Here is a 17,389-nt window from a genome sequence, read left to right as displayed (position 1 = left end):
CAGGAAGGTCGGCGTGGGTAGGACCGGAAGGTTTACCCAGTAGGGACGGAAGTCCCTAGAGACACATGGACCGGAAGGTCAGGGCCTGGAAAGGCGTATGTGCGTAAGTTGTATATTGGGGAACTCACTAAGCATTTATGCTTACAGTTGTTATGTATGTGTTTCAGGTACTAGCGAGGACCGTGGGAAGGCGCCGGCGTGATCTGTACACACTGAAGGATGTTTTTATGATCTTGGGATTTAGACAATTTGTATTTGACATGACACTTAAATTATTTGTGCCTTGTTTTGAATGAAAATACTTTATTTTTAAAATGAAAAATTTGTTTGAAAATTTGCGTTGTTACAAGATCTCATTTAAATCGACTGTATGGAATTGGTCAAGACTGGACTCGGCAAGTCCGTTCTTGGACTCGGCGAGTCCAAGGAAATCTTCTTAAGGATGAAGATGAACTCGACGAGTTGTTCATCAACTCGGCGAGTCGAGGATAGAACTTGTTCATCAGATGAAGGTGAACTCGAGGAGTTGTTCATCAACTCGGCGAGTCGGATGAGTTTTCATGTGATGCTCATATGAGAGAAGAATTTGTCGGGTTGACGGCCCAACTCGACGAGTGGGGTCATGGATGAGGACGAGTAAAGGGTAAGGGACTCGGCGAGTTGACGGCCCAACTTGGCGAGTCGGGTTAACTTGAAGTTGACTTTGACTTGGACTTGATTGGGGGTAGAATAGTCATTTTACCCTAAGAGTAGATGTCAGTTTCTGACTAAGTATTTGTGGGGATTGTAGCTGGAGGATTTCCGGAGCAGCAGCGGACAGAGACTTCCCACACGGATTATCAGCAGGTACTTGTTCGAGGTGAGTTACCTTCCAGTAGAGGTGGGTCTACGGCCACAATATCGGCCCACCAGTAGGAGTCGTATGTTAGATGATTGTCTTTGTGCTATTCATATAGGTTTGCTACTACCTGATATGTTATATGCTGGCATGTTATGTTATGTGATAGTAGTAGAGTTTGGTTGTTAGGACCGAAGGGTAGTTCGGACACCCCAGATATGTCTGACAGTATGGGATGATATGTTTATATGCTGGCATGATATGTTATATGTGATAGTGGTAGTAGGAGGGGAATAGTCCCCAAGTTCGGTTGTTAGGACCGAAGGGTAGTTCGGACACCCCAGATATGTCTGATAATATGTTTATGTTATGATATATGTGATAGTAGCAGTAGGGGGTGGAATAGTCCCCAAGGGTCGGTTGTTAGGACCAACGAGCAGGTCAGCACCCCAGAATGGTTGACACGGGTAGGACGGCACCCCATAATGGCCGCATGGGTAGGTCGGCACCCCAGAATGGTTGTACGAGTATGTCGGCGCCCCAAAATGGTCGTACCGGGTAGGTCGGGCACCCTAGAATTACCTGGCAGTATGTATGCTATGAAATTGTATGGTATGTGGTATGATGGGGGAACTCACTAAGCTTCGTGCTTACAGTTTACAGTTTTGGTTTCAGGTACCTCTTCAGCGAAGGGGAAGGAGCTTTCGCGGTAGTGGCATATCATACACATACTCTTTGTTTTCCGCACTATAGATACTCTGGGATTGTACTCTGACATGTTATTATTTTGTGACTTGGGTTTTCAGATATGATACATTGTTTTATGAGACGATGTAATTTCACAGTATTTCCTCATGAACGTTTTTATGAATCAGTTAATTTAAAAAGAAATTTTTGGACTTAAAATTTGGGCTGTTACAATAGTTGCCTTAGGACATTCATTGCTGAGGAAACCCCTTTGCAGTAGTGTCCGTCCTGATTAAAATCCTAGATTAAGTCCCTTGTAATAGTTGTTGTCATAGGGACGTAAAGTGAGGATAACAGGGATGGGTAATCGGGTTATTGTTGATTGGTGAAATTAAATATAATTATTTATCGTGGGTTGAAAACCCTATATGCTCACCAGGCTCCCAAGCCTGACCCACTCAGTTTCTTTGTATTGCAGGTAGTGGCGTGAGAGCATAAGTTGGAGAACTTGTGAAGATTTTTTTGTTTATATACAATTAGTTGTATATTACTGTGTAAGGTCTATGTTTAATATTTTATGTTTTTGTGTCTGTATCGGAGCATGACATCCCGAGTTTTGATATATAATGAAAAATACATTTCCTTAAGAAATGATTTCATAAACCTTATTTTATCATGTATTGTTTGGGGGACAAATTCCGCAACTCTTTTAAATCAATGGATTTACTCTGAAATTATTTTAAAAGCATAAATGAAACCGGTCTTTTCTGGCCACGATTTTGGGGATGTCACAGTTGGTATCAGAGCATTAGTTTAAGCGAACTAGGAATTTGTAGGATTTCTAGACTTAAACGTAGAATGCTAAGTGAAGACTGTGAGATGAGTGTCTGTCATATTTTAGACACGAGCACTAGTTTATTTTAGGAAAGTTGCCTAAAATGCTTTTATGTGCTAAATGTTATATGTTTGTCATATATTATATTATTTGTTCGGATCTATGGTTGGTTGCCAACCGGATCTGGAAACCTCATGTGTTTAGGATTCTAAGCGTATGATTACGGTACTAAAACTAGCATTTAACGTTTCAGAGTGATAAGGATGATTTAATTATCTATCGTGATTGAGGATCTAAATTCACCTTATTCGGTGTGTAGATCAAAATGGTAAGAACTAGAAGTGGAGTTGGAAACATGAATGAAGACAGGAATCAACCACCTGTGAGTGAGCGAGTGACTGTTGTAGCAGCAACACCTGAGCCAATAACAATGGCTGGTGTACAATTGATGATTCAAACAATGTTGGATCGTCAGATGGAAGAAACGAGGCGTCTGCTTCGGCAGAATCGTGAAGAACTTTCAATGCCGATTGAACAACCCAAGTTGAATGAAGGGCATTCGGAAGGAGGTAACTTCAGTGGAACTATTGGTCAAGCCAACCCACCGATTGTTAGGAAAATTAACCAGGATGAAGGAAATGATGGACTTGGATGCAAGTACAAATACTTTTTGACTTGCAAACCATCGACCTTCACTGGAAAGGAGGATCCAATCGGAGTTATGGATTGGATCTCAGAAATGGAGCTAGCCTTCATGACGTGTGGTTGCAGAGGCAAGTTGCATACCACTTTCGCAGTACGTCAGTTCAGAGGTGGAGGTGTTTGTTGGTGGAACACTCTGGGGAAGACCCTAAGACCTAATGAGCCACTGCAACTAACTTGGGCAGAGTTCTTAGTGCAATTCAAGCGCAAGTTTTGCTCGGCCCAAAATCTACTGGAGTTAGAGAACAAGTTTCTGAAATTGACAAAAGGCAGCATGTCAGTCGATGATTACACTAACGCCTTCACCGACAAAGTGGAGTTTACTTTGCGCATCATTCTAGACAAGTTGACGAAAGTTGATCGATGCGCAAAGGGACTCCCATAGGAGTATGCGGTGCCAGTATGTCAGGAACCTACTCTGGAGGCAGTTATTTGGGTTGCCATGTCTGTTGAGGAGATGATCAAGGGAAGAACCGCAAGCAAGGTTGAAGTTGGTGATAAGAGAAAGTTTGAAGGAACTTCGGGTTCCAGCAAGAAAAACAAATTTTCGAAGTCTAATTTGAAGAAGTTTGGAGGCGAAGTGAAAATGGTGTGAAAACTGCAAGAAAAAGCACTCTGGGAAATGTAGTGAGGAAGTGACTTGCTACAAGTGTGGAAACACGGGGCATTATGCCAACGAGTGTCCATCCAACAAGACAATGTGTTTTGGATGTAGCAAAGAGGGGAACATTTTAAAAGACTGTCCTAAAAAGAAGGAGGCAGCTAGAGCCAATATTCCCCCAAAGCCGAAAGCAAGAGCCTTCCAGATGACACTGGGAGCTGCTAAGGAAGAAGCTAATGTCGCTTTAGGTACTTTTCTCGTAAACGAATTGTTTGCCCAAATTTTATTTGATTCTGGAGCCAACTAATCCTTTATTTCGCATGAATTTGGTAGAAAACTAGCTTTGTCTGTCGATAGACTAGATAATGCTTTATTAGTCGAAGTTGTTATTGGCAAGTTTATACCTGTTAGCCATCGCATGAAATACATTTTCATTGACTTGAATGGGAATAAGTTCCACGAGGAATTATTGCCTATCGAACTAAACGGTTTCGACATCGTGTTGGGGATGGATTGGCTTAGCGCCAATGATGCCAAGATATTATGCAAGAAGAGGATAGTAAAAGTAAACCCGCCAGGGAAAGAGTCATTTATGGTGTATGAGGACAAACGCAGAGTAAATTCTGGAATCATTTCTCTAATGAAAGCCAGAAAGTGTTTGGCCAAAGGATGTACATCATATTTGGCATTCGTGATCGATGCTAAGAAGGAGAAAAAGGAGATGCATAGCATTCCTGTGATGTGTGATTATCTGGAAGTATTTCCCGGATTACCGCTCGATAGACAAGTGGAGTTCAAAATAGACTTGTTACCAGGGAGCACGCCAATAACAAAAGCACCGTACCGATTAGCACCAACGGAGATGAAGGAGCTGATGATGCAACTACAGGAGTTATTGGACAAAGGTTTCATTAGACCTAGTTCATCACCCTGGGGAGCTCCGGTGTTATTCGTGAAGAAGAAAGATGGAAGTATGAGAATGTGCATCGATTACAGAGAGCCGAACAAGGAAACAATAAAGAATAGATATCCATTGCCAAGGATTGACGACCTGTTCGATCAACTACAAGGTTCAAGTTATTTTTCAAAGATCGACCTAAGGTCAAGATATCATCAGCTGAAGGTGAGAGAGCAGGATATCGAAAAGACTGCATTCAGAACAAGATATGGACATTACTAGTTTTTGGTTATGTCGTTTGGACTAACCAATGCTCCAGCAGCGTTCATAGATTTAATGAACAGGGTTTGTAAACCGTTCCTTTATAAATCTGTGATAATGTTCATAGATGACATTCTGATTTACTCGAAAAGCCAAGAGGAGCATGGCCAACACTTGCGAGAAGTGTTGGAAGTCTTGAAGAAGGAGAAGTTGTATGGAAAGTTCTCCAAATGTGATTTTTGGATTCGAGAAGTTGTGACATCCCCAATTTCATGGACAGAAAAGACCGATTTGTTTATGCTTTGTTTTTTTTAAATCAGAGTAATCGTTTAAAGAAAATTGTTTCGGAATTTGTCCCCAAAATAAAAAAAATATGATAAGAATTTATCAAAGCATTTCTTAAAGAAAAGTATTTTCATTATATAACAAAATATCGGGATGTCATGTTCCGATACAGACACATAAGCATAAACAGAACTTACATTTATTTACACTAATGATTTACATCTCCTTTATTCTCTCAGTGAATTATGTCTTCGTATTGATACCTGTGATACAAAGAAACTGAGTGGGTCAGACTTGGGAGCCTGGTGAGCATATAGGGTTTTCAACACACAATAATACATTTATTATATTCAATTATCAACAATCAACCCAAATACCCATCCCCATTATCTTCTTTATTTATTAAGGTTTTACCCTAAGAATCGATTATACTTTCTTCATTCATTCCTAAGGGTTTACCTAAGGAACTGGCACACAGTCCATTTGCTACCACGGTTTATACAACAGGCACTACGTCGCATAGTCACCAGGGTTCATACAATTGGCACTACGTCTCATAGTCACCAGGGTTTACACAATAGGCACTACATCTCATAGTCACCTGGGTTTCCACAAAAGGCACGAAGTCACATCGTCACCAAGGTTTATCAAATAGGCATGAAGTCGCATCGTCACCAAGGCTTACTCAATAGGCACGAAGTCGCATCGTCACCAACTATTCCATCTACCCATGTTCTACCCAACATTTTTGTAGATATAAATACAAACACAATTTAAAACATTTAACACCCGTATAAAAACATCAATTCCAAATCCATCTCAAATAGATAATTAATATATAACACATAGCACGTATTTTATAAAATACTTCATATTTATGTGTAAGATGAAAGTGACTATACACTCACCTGATCAGAAGATGATCGGGCAGCACTACGGCTTGTAGAAGTAGTGTTTCTCCGTAGATCTGGAAGATCTTCACAAAAACCGGCTCCTCGCGGGCAGCGCTTCGGCTCGGGAATAACGCTCTTCGGGATCCTCGGGGCTTCGGATCTTGCTTCGGGGCTCGAAAATATTACCGGGGCTTCGAGGTATAAACAGCACACAAAACGAGGCAAAAACTAGAGAGAAGAAAGAGTTTGAACAAGAGAAAATGGCTGATTTCGAGTTCTATTTATAGGCTGAGGGTCTGGGATTACGCGGGGCGTAATCTCAAATTACGCAGGGCGTACTCAGTACGCGGGGCATACTCGAGTTACGTAGGGCATACTTTGACGTCATTGCGTGCGTCGACTGGTGGCACTCGAGTATTGGTCAGACAAGTTGCATCCGACCGAGTACGCTGGGCGTAATTTGACTCGTCGAACTTCTAAATTGCGTAACTTTCGCATACGAGCTCCGTTTTCGACGTTCTTTATATCCACGCGTAGGTGAGACTATGCTCTACAACTTTCGTTTAGACTCCGTTGGCTAATTTTGACTTTATTTTTATTATATTATTTTTAGTAGGCCAAGACTGGAAAACTCCGTTATAAATTCATAGCTTCTTCATCCGACGTCCGTTTTCGCCTATCTTTTTATCGTTTCACTACAATTGACGAGATCTTCGATTCCCGTTTAGATTGTTTTGGCTAAAAACCGCTCGATCTCAAATCGAGTATTCGGGTTGCATACTGCTAAGCTGAAACTTAGAAAAATCATAACTTCCTCATACGAAGTCAGATTTGGACGTTCTTTTTATGCACGCTCACGGTTTAACGAACTCTACAAATTTCGTTTAGATCACTAAGGCTAAATATCACTCTAACATAAATTCACTTTTTACGTCATTCAGCGTCGTGTCGGTTCTGTCGCGAAACTTCGACATGTCATAACTTCTTCGTTATAATTCGGATTTCGACGTTCTTTATATGTACGGAATCCTTGTAACATATACTATAACCTAGTTAAGATTATTCATTCTAAATAATCTTCTATCAGAAACTCATTTTTTGACGCTTATCGTCTTTAAATTGACTAGCCCTGATCTACAGGCATTACAGAAGTCCAATTCTTGGGTCACGTGGTCAACCAAGAAGGGATAATGGTTGATCCAGCAAAGATTGAAGCTTTGATGAAGTGGGAACAACCGAAAAGTCCCACGGAGATCCGAAGCTTTTTAGGATTAGCCGGATATTACCGAAGGTTTATCTAAGGCTTTTCTTCGATCGCTACTCCACTAACAGCTTTAACCCACAAAGGAGCTACTTATGCTTGGAGCAATAAGCACAAAGAAGCATTCGAGTTGCTAAAGAAGAAGCTATGTGGAGCACCGATTCTTTCTCTACCCGATGGAGTTGAAGACTTCGCTGTTTATAGCGATGAGTCTGGTGTTGGGTTGGGTTGTGTTTCGACTCAAAGAGAAAAGGTGATAGCATATGCGTCTCGATAGCTGAAAGAGCATGAAAAGAACTACTCCAATCACGATTTGGAGCTGGCAACATGAAAATAACAAGGAAGTTTGTTGAGGTTCAAAGGACAACATTCACTAATAAAAGTTACATCATCGACATACATGAGATGTGATATGGTCTTACTGGACCTCAGGTGCTACCAACTCTCCCAAAACCAATTGTTGTTAGGAAAGGCGCTACATTTGTACATATAACATATTCAACCCTTTAGTGCCTACAACATTACACCGTGACCAGGAAACCTTCCCTACGCATCGTGGAGACTGGGCCATTTTATATAACATATTCAACCCTTTAGTGCCTACAACATTACACCGTGACCAGGAAACCTTCCCTACACATCGTGGAGACTGGGCCATTTCTGACCCCAACATGTCTTTATACAAACATTTAATGCTAGCATTGCAATAATGAAAAGAAAAGAAGGGATCAGATCTCCATTCCTAATGCCTTTTTTTTAAATTGAATTCTTTTGTAGGTGAGGCATTCACAAACACCGAAGCTCTCTCAATAGATAAACACCCAATAACCCATTTGCACTATTTATCATCGAAAATTCATTTGTTTCGTAACCGAGATAAGAAAATTTAAATTAGTTATTTTTTAATAATACATTAGATTATAACTCGTGTACAACACAATTAACAAAATAAACAACATTAAAACTCTATGAAGCATAGTATTAATCATAGTCCGCAAAAACTATTTTTGAAGATAATTAGATATTTTTCCGAAAGTATATCAATATTTCGGGATAATAAACAAAAAAAAATTAACTTTTATTCGGAGAACAAAGCTTCTTTTAATTAGATTTTACAATCCCAACAATTAGTGTAACTAGCTAGTGCCATATCTTCTTAATATTAGAAGATAACATTAAATAACTCAGCCTACTTGATCTGTTCTAGGCTCACTTCTCTAGGCTGGTGATAACAAACAAGTTCCACAACATGAATTTATTTGAAATCGCAATAAAATTAACAAACAAAAACTATGGATTATAACCTTATTATCATAAAGATCCATCGGACCATAGATCTCGTAAACCTTTATTCTGGAAGACGACGTACGGAACTAGATGGAGATGCTGTTCGGAACACCTCTTCCGGTCACACCTAGACCGGAAAATGGCTTGAGGAGCTGGTACGGAACCAACCCTGCACCACTTCGGTTGTGCAATTTGGGATCGACGTTCCTCGAGTCTATGATGCCTTCTAACTTTTCCAAACTTCCCCGAAACTCCTCAAACGCCGCCTTAATAGCCGGCTCCGCCGCCCATGCCGGCTCTATATATCCACCGATATACTCCTCGTCCGGTGAATGACTTGATAAAACATCAAGAACAGACATGACTGTGGTAGCTTGGATTTGGGAAGGGAAACATTTCAACAAAACATCTTCAGGTCTCTTTATGAACGACTGCCACTCCTCTTCTGTTGGGTCTTCGTTAGGCATCTTGGTTCTGGCAATCGTTGGCCTGTTCGGGAAGTAACCGGCGAAATCATATTGTCCAAAGTTGACAGCTGAATGGTGTCCGGAGCCCACCCACATGATCGTTGAAACGATTCCGATCAAATCTTCTTGGGTTTTGAGTTGTGGCCACCGTGGTTCGTCTTTCTTGTCTCCGTGTCCAACTGTTCGGATTTCATCCCACCATTGTGTAAGCTCTACATCAGATTCAACAAGATTCGTTTTTGGGTAGTAGTGGTTGACGTAAGACGTAGCCCATTGTTTGATTGCATCCCAAAGGAGTAAACCGTCATTTGAATATGGGTAGTCCTCGATCGTTAGTTTTACACCATGCGGTGAATTTGGATCTTCAACTGCAATTCCCCTAAAATATATATAATGTAACCAGAGATATTACGTCATGCAAAAGTGTTGATTATTTTACGTTAACATAAAAAAAACTGCATGCATGCATAAAGGGTATATATATACCTGCTAATTAGGTCAGCTGGAAGCGACTCGTGATCAAAACACCATAGTTGATCATATACGTCGGAGCAAAATTGCATGGAATATTTCCCAGGAGAGAATGTCGACTCTATGATACCACCAGCGTTAATGAGAGCAAGACGAGCTAAAGCATTGATTTGCATGGTGTATCGGAAATAAGGAAGGAGTAGTCGTCGGATTGGATGCATTTGGCTAAGATGACGGTTGGTAGCAATTACGTAAGGCTCCATCACACAATGAGTTCTTAGCCTACAATAACAAAAAACCATCCCAAATCAAATCATTAATTCCACTACTTCGATTGAAAAACACATAAACATGTACATGTAAAGAAATAACATTGGAAAAAAGATTACCCACCAATGGCTGACAAGTTGGTGATAAGCAGAATCATGAGAGAGGACTTGAGCCTTGGCCATCTTCCATAGCCAAGCTCCGGTGGCATCCCAGGCGGGAGTGTACACATGCTTCCACTGTGGCTTGTCGTCGGATGGTGGTCGGGTCACAATGGCTAGTGGCCTCAAAGTTCCGGTGGGAGTAAGAAACATTGAAGTTCTTGAACCATAAAGAGTTGTCCCATTAAGCTCTCTTGTTTTGTTGACGTATGGAAGTAGTAGATCATTGTAATCCAACATGAACAGTTTCTTTTCAGCCAAAGCCTACAAAAAAATGATTGTCATGAATAATTTTCACTAAAAAGACATTAAGTTTCCATCTTCTGTTTTGAATATTACCTGCTCAAGAGTCATGAAACCTTTGATTTCTTGCTCGACAATCTCCTTGGTGATTGCTGATTCCTGTGGCCCATAAACTCGAGGGTCCAGTTTACTCATCAATGGCCACTCCGTCACCAACTGTATGCTATATGGATTGAGACCCGCAAGCATTTGTCGACAAAATTCCTCATCACGAAACCACGAGAACGTGTCACCTACGATTAGAACATCAATCAATATACAAAACCCAAAAACTAAAATAAAAAACGAGTTAAAAAGATCAAAGCTTACGATCGATAGTTTCAGGGGTCTCGAATTGGATCACGGCGTCTGCGGTATCAACAACGCCTTTGACAAGTCTAGGCAAAACAGTTTTAAGTCCATTGTCAGGAGGAGGAACATTAACACCTTGATCGTAGAGCATATCTATGGTCCTGAATAAAGGAAAGCCTTTGTCTTTGTCTGTAATAGTAGCGTCTAAAGTGGGTACAACTGCATGGAGTACAGAGTACAATGCCCTTGCTCCAAAATTCACCTCCTTTATCTCTGAGAAATCTTCATCGCTAGGCACATAAAACGGGAGCAAAGTTCTCGTCTCCTATAATGGATCTGTAAATACATATTACTTTTCGTATTTATTCATATTCCAAGCCCTATTCTTATATGTAATTTACAGGAATCCAAGCAGTTCTGAAAGAGTTAATGTGATGTACCTTTTGTAGACATTGGCCGACCAGTATGACACGGCCTAGGATAAGGATGATCGTTGCCGCCGAGCACCGGCTGAGCTAAACTTAAGCTCAGATCCAGTGCTCCAAGGTCGTCGTAAACATCATAATCGTAAATTCTATCAGAAGATTTACGCTCTCCTTGTCCATTCCCACGAAGAGATTCCATATCTTTCTCTCTCAACGACTTTAGGCCTTCTAGCGTTTCCGATGGAAGATAAGACTAGAATTACAAGCTGACTAATCAGAAAAATGGCTACTAAACAGTTAGAGGAGGTAAATTAGTGTGAGATTAACCTTGTCAGTGAAGAAGATTCTCTTCTCGGGGTTATCATCCTTTGAAGCAACCCAAGATTCACAGGTAAACGTGATATTGTTGTTAAGAACAATCTTCTTGAAGAACATCTTCTTGCTGTATTCATTTTCCACAAGAATAGCTCCGATTTCACCAAAATCCTCAGGGACATCAAAATCGCATTTGTATGTGTAGATGTTAATGTCAAAATCTAATGCCTCGTATCTTGCATACGCCTTCAGGCCATCTTCAATGCATTGAACTCAAATTAGTTCAATGGATTGAACATGTACATTCTACTCACAATACAATTTTACCTATTAAACTCTACATTCCATTAAACCCAATACAATTTAATGGATTGTCACATCATTTATGTGTGTGTGAGGAGAGAGAGTGTGAAGTTAAATGCGGATTGAACTTCCCATTCTATTGAGTGCCATGTCATTAATCCACAATGGGGATTTTGAGTTTAATGGGATTCAACTCCCCATTAAACTACCATTGGAGATGGCCTCACTGTCTTCTGCTTGCCTTTTGCTGTATTACACATCAACTCCGGTTTTTAGTCCATTTTGTAAATAAATATTACCTTAAGCTTTCATATTTTTCGCAATAAATTCCACTTATCTTTTAATCATAAAAAATTAGCACAGATTAGAATATGTAAAGTTGACAGGTTTGTGACTGGGTGATCATCTGTTAGTAACTGGGGAACATAAATCTCAAATGTAGCCAAAAAAAAAGATTGGTAAGAAAGATTAAGTATATAACTTATTCCTGTCACAATTTTCAATATAGGGAAAACTGACATTTTTAGTTAGTTTACTTTATTCATTAAACGAAAGAAAATGATTTCCTAAATGTATACCTTATCCTCAAGCATCTTTCTAGGATAATATTTACAGATAATTTTTGTAGAATTTTTATCCTTTTAAAATTTCTTTTGGTTGTCATTTAGGTAGAAAGATAACTATAAGAACATATACGAATTTAAAAGTATAACCGAATAAATCGGGATCAAAGTAATTTTTTCGTGTATTTGACTGCTACAAATTAGTATTTGGTGTAAGTTATTATCTTTATTTCTATAAATTAAATGTTAAATGGATATACTATGCCTTAAAATATAGATTAATGGAAGCTTAACTATGGAATAAGCATTGTTAAGAATCCCATATCCTTGCAACAAGGACTAGTAAATGTTTATATAAATTGAAGTATCTTTATCTTCCTAAGAATTTTTTTCAAAAGAAAATCTTGGGCTATATATAGATCTTACATGGTATCAAAATCTGTTTTTGGTACATATCCATTCAGATTCTGAGAGAATTATTAGTAAGGTATATAATATTGGTGCAACATGGTCGATCTACTAAATGTTTATGTAACTAATTTCTCCATAAGAGTTATTTTGGACAAACAATTTCAATCTTTACATATATTTTAAAAACACATCACAAAACCTCCGGGGTTTGATTAATCGTTTTATGGTATTTTTTACTGTTAAAATATAACTATTATATGTATCAATGCAATGCAATATAACGACTCGTCCACTAAGTAAAAAACTTTATGGATCCGGCCACTACTGAGGAGTTTGACTTCTTCAATTGATGGATATCTTTGGAAAGAATTTTAGATTGATTAGTTTATGTAAAACTATTATATTAAATTAACATTAACTGGTAGTTTAATAAAAACAGAAGTAAAAAGGTTTTAAATTTGTCTTTAGTATACTCGGTATGGGCAACGCCATAAGGCATTATGTTGATTTGGTAGCTCCCATAACGGCGCCATAACACCGGAACACCGCCCCCTTCTCATGTTATTTGATGTTATGTTAAGAAATGTTACCATGGCCACGGGTAACGTGAGAATCAACCAATCAAAAGTCATTATCTCACTCTCTCTCTAACTCTCTTTGTATCTCATAACATGTTATAACATTTGCACACCATTTCCTACATAAATCAAATGGTGTTAAAAATGACATGACATATGAGTTGGCAAATTTTGGGTATGATAACATGTCTTAACATGTTGCCCACACCCATCAGCCTTAAAGATTCCAAAAATCGACATCATGTAGATCAGTGGTACTTAAGAAACCACATAATATAATGTTTAATTAATTATCCGAAATTCGGAACAAGTACATAAAGTGTTTGAATATGCCGTAGAAAGTGTAATAATTAATGTTGCAATTATGGTAAATCCAATTTTTGTCATCTTTTCAAGTTTTAATTAATTAGAACCAAAATAACTATATAGTATATCTTTATACGCAAATTTGTTATAATAAAGCCTATGTCTTAAATAAATACAATTACCAAATTATAAGTATCTTACTTTGATTTTGAAATCACGCAATGTAACTAGAAAGTAAGAAATCTGGTATACGTACAATCAAGGTCATTGGAAACAAGCTCCAGCAAGAAGGACCGCCCTAGAAGATCAGAAACACCATCAGCAATGCCGCCAATACCTACTCCGGCGATGGCAGAGTTGATGGTTGGTTGGATGGTGATGACACCCTTTACGGTGGTCTTGGTAAGAAATGGAATGCTTATGGCTTTTATTTTCCCAACTGAGGTGGATCGAGTGCGAGTTACATTAGATTTCTTGGTGGTAGTTGGCTGGCGGAGACTGGCGGGGGTGTAAGCGGAGTAGGAGGAATGGGTGGTGGCATCACTGGCGATAAAGGGCTTATGCAGTGGGAGTAGGTTGCTGAGAGAGTGAGTTTGGTTGATCTGAGAATTCAACATGGTTTCTTATGTTTCTTTCTCACGTTACTCACTCTTGGTTGTGTGATTTTGGGGTTGGAAGGGCTCCTATTTATACTAAAATCTAGGGGTGTTCGTTTGGATGGATCGGTTTGATCTGATTCAATCAATTAAATCCAAATTGATTTCGATTTTCAAAACATGAATCCGAATTGTCCAAACTAAATTTAAATCCGATCCGATCCGATCTAATTACAATTCGGTTGGATCGGTTTTTATAATTCGGTTTTCAAAAATCGAAACATTTTAAAACGACATATAATTATAATATTACCCAACTTTACACACGAAGCAAAAACAAATAATTTAGTTGTGATTTGAAATTTATAAAAAAAAACTAATAAGAAGATATATTATAGTTAAATATTTTAAAGATACAAAACTTTCGAAAGAAAATGCATATTAATGTTTTTTTTATTGGGTGAAACGTTTTGAGCCTATTTGAAAAAATAAATTACAAAATTAATAAATAATTATAGATATATATTATAAATAGATAAATAATAAATGTTTATTCGGTTTTTTTGGACTATTCGGTTCTTATTTTATAAACCAAAACCAATCCGATATCCAAAATAATAATTTGGTTTTGTTGAAAATCAATCCAAAAATCCGAATATCCGAACCAAATAGTCCAATCCAAATTGTCCAATTGGATAATTCGGTTTTATCCGAATAGTGAACAGCCCTACTAAAACCATTGCGCTATTTTCATGAGATAGTCTAGTATAATCAAAATATGTTGATAAAATATTGAATTTAGTTTTTGTTTGATAGTAATTATTGTGACCAGCCATGTCCATACTATATAAGAAAAAAAAAGATGAGTGTATTTTTTTAAAAAATAAAATAAAATAGGTAGGTGTTATTTATAGTAGAAAAGTCGTGCTACTTTGAGACTTTCATTAGATGATCTCCTAATGAAAAACATATTGACAAAATATTGCATTTTTTGTGACCACCCATGTCCATACCATATAAGAAAAAGATGTTTTTTTTTTTTTTTTTTTTTTCATAAATAGTACAGTTTGGGAAAACTCTTTCAAAAATAGGTTTGTTAATTTCAATTTTAATTACAAAAATATGATGGTTTTATACTTTTATGCAATGTTATCAAAATCGCGGTCTTATACGTATGGTCCTAGTATGAAAAAACAATATGAATTGTATATGAATCGTATTTGCGGAAGGATCGCATGTAAGATTGTAAGTAGGATCGTAGAATCGGGATCCGATCCAATCATATATTCCCTTGATTTTTTTTGAAAATGAAAAAAAAAAAAAGAATTTACCGGGCACTTTGTGTCTTTTTCCATTTACCAGTTCACCGTTTATAATTTGTGTTATGAGTTGTGAGTAACATTTTAAAATTTTCATAGCTTTTGAAACAAAAGTTGAATGTTTTATATATTTTTCATGTTTTAACATTATAAGTTAAATTATGTTTTATTTTGTGAGATCTAAGGATCCCGATCTCGATTTTTCAAACCTAAAAACGCTAACGTAGGATCCCATCTTGACAACCTTGCTCTTATGTGTCACACCACAAACTCATAAGTTTTATAAGAAGATCAATTCTGATCTCCCCTTCAATCGTCGACGACCTCAAAATCGCATTTGTATGTGTAGACAGTGGCGGATGTAGAAAGTTTGAGTACTGGTGGCACAAAAAAAAATTCTAAAAAAATCTAAAATAGTAATGACACTCATATTTAAAAAAAACAAAAAGAAAAAATACACTAACGGCCGGAATTCGAGTGGTGGCCAGGACCCCGGGCACCACATAAGTTCGCCACTATGTGTAGACGTTAATTTATTTTCCTTTTTTCCTAGTTGCTTGCTGCTAGGGGGAGCTCTTTTTTTTAATAGAATTTTTGAATCCAAAAAAAATGTGTAGACGTTAATACCAAAAGGGGTTGGCATGTATTTGAGAGCTATATTGGTTTTAAGTTGAAAAATTAAATATAGGGAGCTGATATTTCCACGGTTGTTTTTTATGCATCCACATATTTTTAAAGGTAATTGTCTATTATACCCTTCATTTAGTAGAGATCAGAAAATCAAATCTGTGTGATAGTTGTATCCCTAAAATACCGTGAATATTGTCTTCACAAATCACGAGTTTCCCTCTCTTCTCCGATGGTTCTTCCCGGACTCAAACCTGACCACCTTTTGTCTCTGTACGATATTATCATATTATCTCCCTAAACCTTCTCCTGATGCAGTCTGCAACGTGTTTTGAACAAGAAATCACGAGGGTTTGAATACCCTAGATCAAGAGCTCGTAGTTCAGGCCCTTAATTGTACCGCTAATCCCTTCTTCACTAATCAACAACATGTTCTGATTAAACACACTGCTGCTTCTTTGGTGGTGCGATCTTCAGCCAAGTAAAAGGTAAGTGATTTACTGTGTATGTTTCATTTGTCACCTGGTTTAGAGTTTGAACTCTCATGTTATTAACAAAACCTGTGAAACCCACTTCAAGAAACACACGTACCTCACATTCCGGCAAGAAAGTCAAAGAAGCCAAAAAAATTTCGAAAAGAAAATCAGTTTGTGCTATGTAATGGTGCATTTTTTCTTGATTTTAACGACTTGATTTTGCCCACCTGCAACGGATTTTCATATGTGCTATGTAATGGTGTTTTTTGCATCTAGAAATTGCTTTGCAGACGGCCTTCTCCGGCGAACGTGGTTTTTCTCCGGCAAATATCTGGTTCGTGTTTAGAGTTTTTCCGGTTACTGTGTATCTTGATGGTACCTTGGTAAGAGAAGAGATAGAAGGGAGATAAAGTGAACCTATATATTAAGGAGTTGGATTGAAGTAAACCTTAGTTATTTATTAGGCCATTGAGTTTTCCTGGATTTTTTTGTTGGTATGACAGGAAAGAGAAGGAGATGGAAACGAAAGGGAGATAAACTAAGTAGGGTCCATTTTTTTTATAAAGGAGGGGCATAATTGTCAATTTACATAAGAAATCTGTGGAAATATAAAAAATTTCAATGGATATATCAGCTCCCTTAAATATAATCCCATATGTTTTTTCATACTCATCTTTTTATTTATATAGAATAATGATATTTGGAGAGTATTACTTTTTTCTCTTAATTTTGAAACTTGTCTTCATCAAAATATATATATATATATATATATATATATATATATATATATATATATATATATATATATATATATATATATATATATATATATATATATATATATATATATATAGTCTTAGTCTTAAAGATAACTTAATGGGAGTTTAAATTCTGGATCATGTCTATCATGGTGACCAACGTTGATTTCATAATAATAATACTTGATAGAAAATTCCATTTTG

The 17,389-nt window shown here is 37.6% G+C and overlaps 1 protein-coding gene and 1 long non-coding RNA gene across 2 annotated transcripts; one reads left to right on the top strand and one right to left on the bottom strand.

Annotated features, from left to right (window-relative positions):
• Window positions 1–8,501: 8,501 nt before the first annotated feature.
• LOC145059031 (lipoxygenase 2, chloroplastic-like) lies at window positions 8,502–11,786 on the bottom strand. The gene is made up of 7 exons (XM_079006894.1): window positions 11,261–11,786; window positions 10,949–11,186; window positions 10,527–10,844; window positions 10,254–10,450; window positions 9,880–10,178; window positions 9,502–9,768; window positions 8,502–9,394 (listed from the first exon to the last, which is right to left on the bottom strand). The coding sequence occupies exons 3-7, from the start codon at window positions 10,657–10,659 to the stop codon at window positions 8,635–8,637; spliced, it is 1,656 nt and encodes a 551-aa protein (XP_078863020.1). The 5' UTR covers window positions 10,660–10,844; window positions 10,949–11,186; window positions 11,261–11,786; the 3' UTR covers window positions 8,502–8,634.
• Window positions 11,787–15,943: 4,157 nt separating this feature from the next.
• On the top strand, window positions 15,944–17,095 carry LOC145059030 (uncharacterized). Its single transcript, XR_013686603.1, has 2 exons — window positions 15,944–16,439; window positions 16,704–17,095. It is a non-coding gene; the product is annotated as an uncharacterized LOC145059030 (long non-coding RNA).
• Window positions 17,096–17,389: the final 294 nt, after the last annotated feature.

The sequence above is a fragment of the Lactuca serriola genome, chromosome 6 (genome assembly GCF_051521515.1).
Source record: "Lactuca serriola cultivar US96UC23 chromosome 6, Lser_US96UC23_V15, whole genome shotgun sequence".
In the NCBI taxonomy this organism is placed as follows: Eukaryota; Viridiplantae; Streptophyta; class Magnoliopsida; order Asterales; family Asteraceae; genus Lactuca; species Lactuca serriola.
The sequence above is the reverse complement of the archived record's forward strand: the minus strand, read 5'-3'. Positions and strand labels throughout refer to the sequence as shown.